The sequence below is a fragment of the Protopterus annectens genome, chromosome 1.part0 (genome assembly GCF_019279795.1).
Source record: "Protopterus annectens isolate FY-2018-M chromosome 1.part0, PAN1.0, whole genome shotgun sequence".
NCBI lineage: Eukaryota > Metazoa > Chordata > Ceratodontiformes > Protopteridae > Protopterus > Protopterus annectens.
Genome location: NC_056725.1, coordinates 1,226,612,347 through 1,226,624,529, shown reverse-complemented (window position 1 = coordinate 1,226,624,529; position 12,183 = coordinate 1,226,612,347). Strand labels below are relative to the sequence as shown.

Genomic DNA, 12,183 nt, shown 5'->3' with positions numbered 1-12,183 from the left:
GGCTAAGTTGGAGATGAGTAAGTAGAGGGGCATGATACTTAAGAGAGGGGAACAGGTAAGAGGAAGCTAGAGTACATCTGGTAGAAGCTGTTATAGATAGCGATTTTGTCTATACAGCAGACCTAGTTTTTGGTGGGTTTTTTTGTATTATTTTGGATGTGGATATCGAATTTTAAATGTTCATCAATGGTGACTCCGAGTAGTTTGGTGTGAGGTACAATTTTGATTCGAGTGTTATTGAGGCTTTTTATTTTAAAGGAGCTTTTGTCTATGATGAAATTTCTCGAGGGAGAGAATATCATGACTTTTGTTTTGTTAGCACTGAGAGTGACATGGTTGTTTAGTATTCAACTTTCTTATTGGAGAAGGCTGTTTGGGTTTTTTGAAGGAGTTCAGAGGAAGAGTTTGCTGTACAAATGATCGTGAAATCATCAGCATACAGGATCAGTGTAGCATTATCTATGGATTTGTGAAAGTTAATAATGAAAATATTGAAAAGTAAGGGACCGAGAATAGACCCTTGGGGGGGATGCTGAAGGGATTGTTGAGAAAGGAGGAAGTAGAATTTTTCCATTTAACAGCTTGTTGTCTATTGGACAGATAGCTTGTAAAGCAAGCTATGGAGGAAGGAAAGAAATTGAGGGAGGAAAGTTGAGATAAGAGTAGAGGATGTAAGACAGTGTCAAAGACTTTGGAGAGAATTAAGTAAAGGGTGGATACAGTTTTCCCAGAGTTGCGAGCACAATGTCAAGGAAGGACAAAAGAGCAGTGGTAGTGCTGTGGCCTGGCTTGAAACCATGTTGTGTTGGGGTAAGAAGATGATTATGTGTTAGGTATGGCAAAAGTTGGTGATGAATGCAGTTTTTGAGAATTTTAGAAAGAGGTGAGAGAATAGCTATAGGATGGAAGTTAGCAGTGTCTGTGTTATTGCTGCCTTTGTGGAGAGGGGTGACAAAAGCTTTCTTCCAGAGTGAGGGGACACAGACTTCTTGGATGGACCTGTTGATAAGAATGGAAATGGGGAGGGCAATGCTGTCTGCAGCCATCTTATGGAAGGAAGGAGGGAGATCATCAGGAGCACAGCAGAAAGGCTTTAGTTTAAGGAGGAGTTTTTTATGCTGCCGGTGGAGATAGGTTTAAGACTAAAAGGTGGAGTGTTACAGGGAAAAGCAGTGGATGAAGGACTATGAGAGGGAGAGAAGATGGGAAAGTTTGCAGTTAGTTTGGTTATGCTGTCAACAAAAAAGGTGTTAGAATTAGATGCAATTTCATGGTCTGGGGAGTTTGGGTTAGGGCATGGATTGTCTTTTCTACCAAGGTTTAGAAGGGAGGAAATACAATTCCAGAACTTTTTGGGGTTAGAATTATGTTCTGAATGGTGTTTGGAGTAATAAGTCTTACGGTCTTTAGTTATTAGTTTCTTCACTGAGTTGTGGAGTTGTTTGAATTCGATTAGAGAGTTTGTTAACTTATTTTTTTGGTATTGCTTCCAACATTTGTTTCTGAGGTGCATTAGTTTCCTGGTTTCTTTAGATAGACAATGAATGGTTTTGGCTTTATTCTTTTTGTTCTAAGAGGGGTTAGGCTGTTTAGTAAGTCTAGGAAGGTTTTACTGAAGTAATTAGTTGCACTGTCCACAGGCAAAGTCTTTAAGGGGGCCCAAATCAATTTTTCAGACAGTTGGAAAATGTCTGTGGATTGAAGTTGGTGAGATTATGTGTCTGAATGTACTGATGTTGTATTTGGACAGCAGAGGCACACTGGAGGGCATAGGCTGGTAGGTGGCTGCTAAGGGGATCAGGTATAATTCTGCTGTTTGAGATTAGGATGGGATGAGACGCTAAGATCCAATCTAGTGTAGTGCCAGAGGAGCTGCCTTTACTGGCTCTGGTAAGGTAGTTTATTAGCTGGGAGAAGTTAAAGAGATTAAGTGTTTGGTTCAAAGACATTTAGTGAGAAAGGTTTAGTATTGTTTTCTATATCTGTGAGAAACTATCCAACTGTATTATTTTTTATATCTCTGTAGCTGAAACTCTGTTATTTATTGTATTCATTATTCTCCTGTTTTCTGTTTTATTATTTATCATTAAATATTTTAATACCTTTCATTGTGGTTGGTCCTTTAGAGACTACTTTTAACATTTTGAGAGTACTTATGCTTATTTCAGTGAAACTGTGGCCACTCCTGAAAGTCTTGCTGCTTTTGTCATACCCTACCATTTGAATTAGTATTAATTTTACACAGTATGATTGGGTATCCTTTGTAAGAGCCTTAAGGTAGCTGACTGGTGACAGCATGATTACCCCAGAGTCTGGGCAGAAAGACGGATAGCCAGTAAATCTGTGCCAGCTTTTCCCAGCTGTGTATGTGTGTGTGAAACTCAAATATCTAAGTATGTGTGTCAGCTACTGGGAACAGGGACACAGAGCTCCAAAGTGGTCAGTGTGGAGTTTTGTGCGAGTCTGGAGAAAGAAGAAGAGTCCAGCCCCAAGTCTGGAGCATGCTCCCTGTATGCTCTTAAGGGAAACTGTGCTTGGTGCAGACAGCTGCATGTAAAAATACTGTATGAATCCATCTTTGATCTTAGTGACCATCCCTCACCAGAGTCAGTGGGAAGGACTGAGTCTCCTTGATTGCTGGCCTGGAGTAGGGACCTGTCACAATACACATACATACACACATATATATATATATATATATATATATATATATATACACACACACACATGTGTGTGTGTGTGTGTGTGTGTGTGTGTGTATATATATATATATGGTTAAACTTTATAATATCTAAATACTGAAATGTTGAATTTCAGTATTTCGAGACTATAAAGTCGAAAGGGCAGTTACGTGAAACTATATAATAGCAAATGCAGAAATGTCGCATTCGCCATTATGTGTTCGCAAATGTGATGTGCGGTGCAGTTTGTGGATTTAGCTGGAGTTTGAGGTAAGTGGTGTTTTTGTAAGGGTATTGAGTAGGGATTTTAGTGTGTGTGAGTATGTGTAGTGGTGAGTTTTATATGTCTGTGTGTTGAGTGCGATCTTGGAATTAGTACATATAAGTAGGGGGGTGGGGGGTGCAGCCCCCCCCCGCTTTTAGCATGATTGTTTGTCTGTGTGTTAGTTTTGTTGTGCTTGTTGGTTTGTTTTTTTGCAGTGTCGGCAGGTAGGTGTATTTGTGTTTGTGTGGTGTAGTGTTTTGTTTGCGTTACGTTCGTGGTTTGAAAATATGGTACTTTGTACTTACAAAAAATTATTTTGATTAAATAATATGATTCAGTACCATTTACTATGGATATCAGTTTAAAAATTCTTAATAGTGTATGCATGACAGATTCTTACCATGTGGAACAGAGTGGAACATGGACTTTTTATAAACTCAAAATGTAGAACACTTCCCATAAGGCACAGTTGAGAGGTATGATCAATGTCATGTACAGGAGTTAAAAAAACACTGAAAACAACTACATTCCAACAGTTGTTCAGTTTAGGTAACTCATTGTTTTTGTCCTCACTAGTATTTCGAAAGAACTCTACTTTTTACGGTTATTGTCCCTTCTTTAAATGTTAATGTTTCATTTAAAAACTTCAAGATTGTGGTAGCTTTATTCCACATTTCCGGGTCAAAAGCCCTCAGTAGACATACCTATTATCTATACATACACACACACACACACACACACACACATATATATATATATATATATATATATATATATATATATATATATATATATATATATACATACATATATATATATATATATATATATATATATATATATACACACACACACACATATATATATATATATATATATACATATATATATATATATATATATATATATAATATATATATAAACATATATTATATAATATATATATATATATATACAGTAGTGTATGTCTTTCAATTTATAGATGGATTATTAACTAAAATCTCCTACAATAATTTTACATATTTATATAGAACATGCTGAAGTAACAAAATTTCATCCAGTGATACACTGCGTTTGTTGATCTGAATGACAATAAAGTTTACTTTGACTTATCACACAAACACACACGCAGATTTTAAATTCTGCTAGTTGTATATCTGTTCTATCATACACAGAAACTGACTGTTACTTGCTGAAGGTAGCATCTATTCATGCCCTAACCAGACAAATCTGACAGATCTATCACACTGACTCACCTGGAATTAATATTCCATAGCACCTCATGGTGGTAGCTTCCTTTTTCACAAGATAAATATGTTTTGTTAACCTCAAGTTAAATAAAGGCAATGGGAAAGGAGTGGGGTAAGGGTTTGGATCAGCTTTGGATATCAACTGGCCATGGTATAAGACCGTCTTGGATTTTAATATGTGCATCCTAATCGGCACATCTGACCCTGCATACAAAAAGTGCACTACACATAATAAGGGCTTATGGTGGCATCTCAAGGACAGTACTTTTTGTTGTGCCAGCATGCAATTGCTACACAAGCCACAGTACATATACATATGGCTAGGGATAGCCTTCTGGTCTTCATAAGAAGATACATCTATGGTGAGGAACCTTATTTCTTCCCGCAGTACAGGATAGTTGCCTTCCATTTACTCAGTCCTAATTCACCCATCAAGTTCCTAATCTACTGGGTCTGCTGCTTGAACCCAGAAACTCTGCATCACAGTCAAAGCTTTAACCTCCATGCCACTGAAAATGACAAATGCAATGTCAGTCTGTATCCTGCCCTGCCTGAAATATGTTTGAAAGAGTCATTATAAACAGTCAACTTAAACAGTTAATGAATAATAAGCTACAAACACAACTGCAAATATGGTTTACCTTCTGTCCATGTCCAAGTACATTCTTTCAGCTTCTTCAAATCTGCCAAAATAAGCTGCAATCTCTGCAGTTTTCATAGACTCACTCTGGAGATTGCCTAAACGCTTTACAAACTGAATTCCTTGATAATCCTTACAACGTACAAAAGCTTGTTCAGCAGTTTTCAGGTCCAACTTCTCAAGAGCAGCTTCTGCTAGCAAACGCCTACAGAAAAGGCAAACAGTTGTCAACATTTTAAATCTACCTTTATGTTAAGCAACATTAAGTATGTTAATGAACAAAAGAAGCAAATATCTTGAAAACGTACCTCATTATAAGTTCACAGGTTCATACTATGCTGTTAATCTGAGTGGGTCATTTGAAGCCCTTATATGTAAAAATGACAGTTATGCATCCACCATAACAACGGATCTGTGTTGTCTGTTTCTGTCCTTTTCAACTGATGGGTTTTGAATCCGTCCTCGGATCCAACTTCAGCTGCTTTCTTAAACTTAGGAACTATAGCTCAGGCTCCTCTCCTTACTCATAATCCCCTCCTATCCTCAACACTGCCTCAGATCAAGTTTGCCCACCATATCCTAAAAGCAAGCAAGTTATGTTTGTGCATATGCATACATACACACACAAACACATATCACTAAAAAGACAGGCAGAAAAAAAACAAATGTATGTAGTACAAGAGAGCTGCAATAACAGTGTGAAGTCCACAAAATAGGCAAACTATAGGGTCATATCAGAGGTCAAAGGGGAACTCTTCCATGAAAAATAAGGGGGAGGGAGGAAGGGAAGGAAGTGGAGGAAGGACAGGAACAGACAACACAGATCCATTGTCAGGATGAGTACACAACTTTCATATCTGATATCTTTTCTATCTGTTCCTCAACTGATGGGACAGAGTCCCCAGCTATTAAATTCCCAGATTGGTTTTGTGGAAGGGTTTTTCAGAGTAAGACACAACCGAAAGCCACCCTATCTCTGGAAAAGAAATAAAGGTATGACAGACCAGGTGGCAGAAGACACAAATGACATCAAATGAGGCCCTAGAAAAGAACGCAGCAGAAGTAGAGGCAGACTTTGTCAAATGTGCCTTCAGTTACTTGATTAGAACCAAACCTTTATCCTTATAAACCTAGGAAGGACAGCTAGTTAACCATCTTGCTAAGGTAACACTTGAATTGACTTGGCCCAACTTAGCCTTAAAGAAAGATGCAAACAATTGGTCTGACTTCCTGATGGATTTTTGTCTAATTAAGATAGAAATGCAACTGTCTATGCACATCTAGCATTGAAGCATATATTCTCCCTTATTGCAAAGCCAAGCGCAAAGAAGTTGAAGGAGGACAGCTGAGGAATGCTTCATTGATTATTTTTCTCTGCTACCTCTCCTGAAAATTTTTTAGAAGAGGATAGAGCTCCAGAAGTAGACGAAGAAGTTGAAAGCAGTAGGACTTTAAGAGTTAACTTATTTTTCCTTTCCACTAGAGCCCTGTAGTTAAAGCCAGCACATATCTCGCAGTCAGTAGTCAAATGTCCTGCTCCAAGGAGGTATACACACTCAGAATGAACATCTGAGTTTGGAATCTTGTGCTCGTATGAGGAGCACTTCTTGAATCAGGTTGGTTTATCGGACATAATGGCAAAAACAACAAGAATATAGATAAGAGAAAAACAAAAACATGGTAGCAGAAATACCAGCAATGATAAGATAATACAAGGACTTAAGGCCTCATGCTACAACTGGCAAGCAAATACAGGATTTAAATCCTCGAAAAACTTAACATTTTTTTTTTAAAGGAAAAATGGGGAAGCATAAAATACAAAAAAGGCAACTAAGATAGGCCAAACATGTACTTATCTGACCAATACCTGCTCGAGCAAACAGTGACTATGTCTAAACACTGAAGCGGCAAATGATTTTTGAGGTAGCTGAGGGGAGGAGGAGATTGTTGGTAAGGGGAGGAGCTCGAGCTATGCAGCCTAAAGTTTAATGAAGTGGCCAAGGCCAGATCCACGACCCATCAGTTGGGGAACAGATGAAAAAGACACATCAGACCTAGTGGACTAATGCTTTAACTGAGAGAAGTCTCCAAAGCTACTCAGGGTAAAAAAGATGGAATGGTATGCAAAGGCACCCAGTCTTTGTGAAAAATATATGGAGGTTGGCAAGACGGAGCCTGGCGTTCCAATACTCTCCTTCCTGAGGTAAAAGCTACCAGAAAGAGAATAAAAACCACGACTCCACAGCTGGAAGCAGAAACTTTTAATCACAGTGCAGTCCATTCGACTCAGCACACAATAAAATGCCAGTAGCAGCAGAAAATCAACCCAATACAAGGTTGAAACAGTTGGCAACAGCAAATAAGATCTAACACAAGATAAAATAACAGTACCAGTTAAGCTCTTTCACCTAACAGATGTCAGGCTTCATCAGAACTTTTCTTGTGTGCTGAGTTGAATGGACTGCACCATGATTAAAAGTTTCTGCTTCCAGCTGTGGAGTCTTGTTTTTTTTCCTACCAGGAAAGAGAGTTTTCCCTGTCAAAAACTTAAAGTCCACTTTGATGCTGGCCCAAATAGAGATAGAGTCAATACTTGTAGCAGTACAGTAAGATCCCAGACAGGAGTGGGATCCTTAATAGGAGGTCTAAGGAGGAATGTGCCTCTCGGGAAGGCCTTACACAATTTAAAACAGGCCAATGAAATGGTTCTCACAAACATGAAAATTTGAAATCGCTGCTAGCTGAACTCTGACAGTGGTAGAACTGGTTTCATTGTGGAAAATGGAAGCAAGGAAATCCAATACTGCTGGTATGGGGTCTAAAAAAGAATCTAAATGTCTTTTAGAAGCCCAAATGGAAAACCTTTTCTAGTAGAAGCTTTCTGAGAGGATAGGAGAATGCTGACTACATGGGAAGAAAAGCTAGGACTGACAAAACATCATAGGAAATAGAGAAACCATGCAATTAGTTTCAGAGCACAAATGCCTGGATGAAGCATTCCAGATGGGTGAGAGAGAAGGCCTGTATCAGATCCAGAACCCAAGGAGGGTGAATCAGATAAGGTCAGAGAAAGGGAAACCACATCTTTCGAGGTCAGTAAGGGTCAGTGAGGATGACTGTGCTCTTGCCTTGTAATGCTTTCTGGAGAAACTTCGAGATTAGGTGAGTTGGTGGGTACATGCATTTAAGATCAGGGGGCCACTCATGGCTGAAAGCATCCCTTGGTGACTCCCCCTCTGGAGGGATCAGAGCAATGAACTGGATGCATTTGAAGTTGATAAAGACGCAAGATTTGCCTCACTATTATCTGGTTGAAAGACCACTTGTGAGGAAGAACAGATCTTCTCAACCTGTCCAATAAAACACTGGACTTCCCAGGTATGTGCATTGCTATCAAAAAGCTGTCAGAAGATATCACCCACTGCGACACTCATCACTTTTCATCACAGTGGGAATGAGCATGTTCCTCCCTGTTTGTTAATGTACCAGACTACTGACTTGATGCCCGTCTGGCTAGAGATCACCCCTAGAGGAAGGACATCCTTAAAGGCCTGCAATGCTAGCAGAACTACCCTCATCTCTAAGATACTGATATGAAGATAGCCCTCTGACAGAGACCATGTGCCTTGAACCATTTTTCCAATGTAATGCCACCCCCCCCCCCACTGGGAATCATCTGTGGTTACTGTGGCTGACAGAGAGGGAGCGATAAAGGTTCAGCCTTGAGATACTTCTGAAATTACATGATCTCTGCAAATGTTCATAAGGTGGATTGAAAAAGACATGGGCTTATGCCTGATGGACAACTGCGCTGCCAATGTCCACTGCAACACTCTCATATAATGTCTTGCCAAGGGAACCAGGAAAACGGAAGATGTCATCAGTCCCAGGAGCTGTAGGACTAGTCTAGCAGGTAGTTTTTGATCAGAAAGAAGCTATACTGCCCAATTCCATTAGGTGGATATCCTGTTTATGGTAGCCTTGCTATTAGAGCTATAATGTCCAAGCGAGCTCCTATGAACTATAGAATCTGTACTGGGGAGAAATGAGATTTGTTGTGATTCACTGCAGACCCCATGTTGGAGTACAGCTGGAGTAGACAGTTTCTGGCTCGGACTAGAAGAAGCCAGGTAGAAGCAGTGAGGAGACAATTGTCTAGATACGTAACACCCAGAACCTTGCATCCTGAGATAAGCTGCAACCACTGTCATGCATTTAGTGAACACCAAGGGGGGGGGGGGGGGGAGAACAATGGGTCAGAGCCCTGAACTGAAAATAACTGCCTTCCAGCCAGTAGTGAAGAAACCTTCTGTTCATTTACATGTGGTAGCACGCTTCCTGAAGTTCTACTGAGCACATCCAACTATCCTTCCTCAGAAGAAGACAGATGGACAGTACTGAGACCATCTGGAAGTCTGAACATTTGATACAATAGTTCAGAAAACTGAGGCTGAAAATTGGTCAGAAGCCCCCATTCTTTTTTTGGCACCAAAACAAATCTCAAATAAATTCTGGATCCTTGCATGTCTGATATAACTTTTCAATGACTCTCTTGTCTAGCAGCTTTTTTTATTTCTACTGCTGCTCCTCTTTGACTGGATGGTACATTGGTCAGTTGCTTTACCAGAGGGGTGGATGAATAAGGAGAATGAAATAAACTTTGGTAATAGCTGTCTATACCCAGACATCTTCAGTGATGGACAACCAGGCTTCTGGGTGCAAAGACAAGTGCCCCCTCCCCAATGCTTTCAGAGTGCAGTGGTTGGGCAACCATTCAGGAGCACTGATAAAACTTCTTTGTGAGAAAACCTCTGAAGCCTTGATTCTGTGGTCCTCCTCTGCCACTGTGATGTCTATTACAAGAACACTTCCTTCTGCCTTGGGGGGGGGATCTATCTGTGGCTGAGTCCTGGGAGAAACCTTAGGACTTTAAGAACCACATTTTCTTAACCTTTTTCTGTTTTTTAGAAAAAGTTCTCTTGTGGTAGAAAACTGTATAGCTACAGCAGAAGAGGTTTTCCATCCTTCTCACTCCTAGAGTGTATATCTTTCATCTTAGGATTGAACCAGATCAAGCCATCAAAAGTGACATTGATAAAAGACATCTTAAAAGGCTCCACAAAATCACACAAATGCACCCAGGCATGTCTCCCAACTTGTGATGTCCATGCCAGTGGTTCTTGAAACAATATCTGTAGAGTTGGAAATTAATTATGTGGAGGTTTTCAATAGTTATTGAAGGATGGCCCATTGCAAATCTACATTTTTACTGTCTTCAGAAGAAATGGAACCGGAGAGGGACTTACTGAGTTCCTTTGTCAAGTCCCTCTGAAACTTTGTAATGTGCCAAATAATTAATCGACCTAACTGCAAAAGATAGCTGATGCATAAACATACTTCCTTCCCAAATCTGTCCGAAGCCTTAAACTCTCTATTCAGTGGATAGACAGATGAGATTTCCTCAGTGAGCTCATTCTTAGTGGTTGCCGCTACAACCATGGCATCCACTGCTGGGCCCTTGCTCCAATGACAGCAGTTTATACAGGCAACTAAATACTTATCATTTTTTTGGGGATTGGTTCTGAATTGTCTTGTTCCTTCCACACCTGGTGAGAGATTAAGTCTACCATTTCATCAGCTGAGGGAACTATCCAGGAAGTAGCTGGGTTAGTAACAAAAGCCTCACAAAAAAAAGATTCCTCTGAAGAATGGACTTTGGAAGACCAACATCATGTCTGTCTCAAAAGTTTAAGAATTTCCCCAAATGAGAGATCCTCAAAGGGTGAGCTGTGGGACCCTTCCCCTCACTGAAATCTGTGTGTTCTGTCCAGGACTCTTGTGGAGAGTCAATGTGTATCCTCTTAGACTTGTGCATCTGAGGAGCTTCCACGGGGGATGTTCAGGAGAAGACTTGGAAGTATGAAGGGTGCCCTGAATGAGGACCGTCTCAAGGCTGGTGTGAACTGGCTTTCCCAATGGAATAAACTGTGTAGGATCAGGATCCAGAGATGTGAGTTGAGAAGCAGGTGGAACAGAGGGGTAGAGATGGCTAATATCAGTCTTGGAGAAAGCTCTCTCTACTGTTTTGAGTTCAATAGGAGCCGAAGTTACAATCCCAGATTGACTAAGGGAACCTCCTTGATCCTGCTTTGAGAACAAAGCTGGAGCAAAGCTATTGAAAAAGACCCAATGCTAAAGGATGGCTCTGAAAACTTTAGAGTCAATCCCCTGATCTTAGACTTGGTGCTGAAACTTTGGGTCCACGAAAAATGGAACCAGTTGGATCAGAGAAGATGCCAGAGTCAAAGATGACCACAACTTTGGATCTCACAGAAAAGATTCTTATTAACTCAGATCCAAGGTCCCTATACCTGGAGATCACATTAAAGTAGGAATAGCCACAGGGATGGGAGACGGCCCAAAGCTCGCAGGTGTAGTGGAAGACAGAGATGCAGCCAGGAGAACTCCCAACTGAATTTGAGCCCTGAGGAATTTCTTCAGAATTCTAGTCACATAAGCCTCGGAGAGACTTCTGGTAGATGTAAAGGAAGAAGATGTAGAATGAGGTCTTGAAGCCTTGTGTATGGGTGTCTCATGAAGACAAGGAGAAGCAAGTATAGGGTAGACTGGCTCTGGAGTAAACCTTGGCTCCTGCTGAGAAGGATTTATAAAATGCACAGATGTCAGACCCTGGATGGCGGTCGGATCCAAGGGCTTGGGAATTTCAGCTGCTGGAGTGGAAGACATAAATGAGGAAGGACAGCAATTCAGGGGATCGTTTTTTGCCTCTCTGCCCTTCTCCTTGGGTTTGTCACTCTTGACCCCTTGCACCTTTTTGAAGGTTTCTTCCTGGATGGGGGAACTCCAGAAGCAGAAGAAACAGATTTAGAAGAATCTCCCAAAGGGATTAAACCCTTCAGAGTTAGTTTGTTTCAACACTCAACAAGTGCATGCTTCCCAAAAGCTGTACAAACAGGAAAATCTTCTTCTAAATGAGATGCTCCTAAACAATAAACACATTTAGGATGAGAGTTCAAATTAGGCATCTTGTGATCTTAAGCCACACATATTTTGAACCCAAATGATTTACCAGATTTACTACAAGAATTCAATCAAATGAGGTCAACAACAAGAAAAATCCCAGACAGAAAAACTACCAACAATGGTAGGCAAGAATACCCAGATGATAAAACAAGGGCACCAATGTAAAAAAATTAAAAATATCAAAATTGTAATTACATGAAATACTGGTGAGAAACTAGTAAGGAAGGTACTCACTTACGGAATGATAGGCCTTTAAGAAAGCAGTTGTCTATTATTTATACATGTGTGTGTGTGTGTGTGTGT

General features: G+C 40.3%; 1 protein-coding gene across 1 annotated transcript in view; it reads right to left on the bottom strand.

Annotated features, from left to right (window-relative positions):
• The window catches only part of WDR35 (WD repeat domain 35), a 2,872,164-nt gene that overhangs the window by 895,993 nt on the left and 1,963,988 nt on the right, over positions 1-12,183 (bottom strand). The window contains exon 20 of the mRNA XM_044065775.1: positions 4,838-5,041. Coding sequence (XP_043921710.1) covers positions 4,838-5,041 — 204 coding nt within the window. The remainder of the gene's footprint in view (positions 1-4,837; positions 5,042-12,183) is intronic.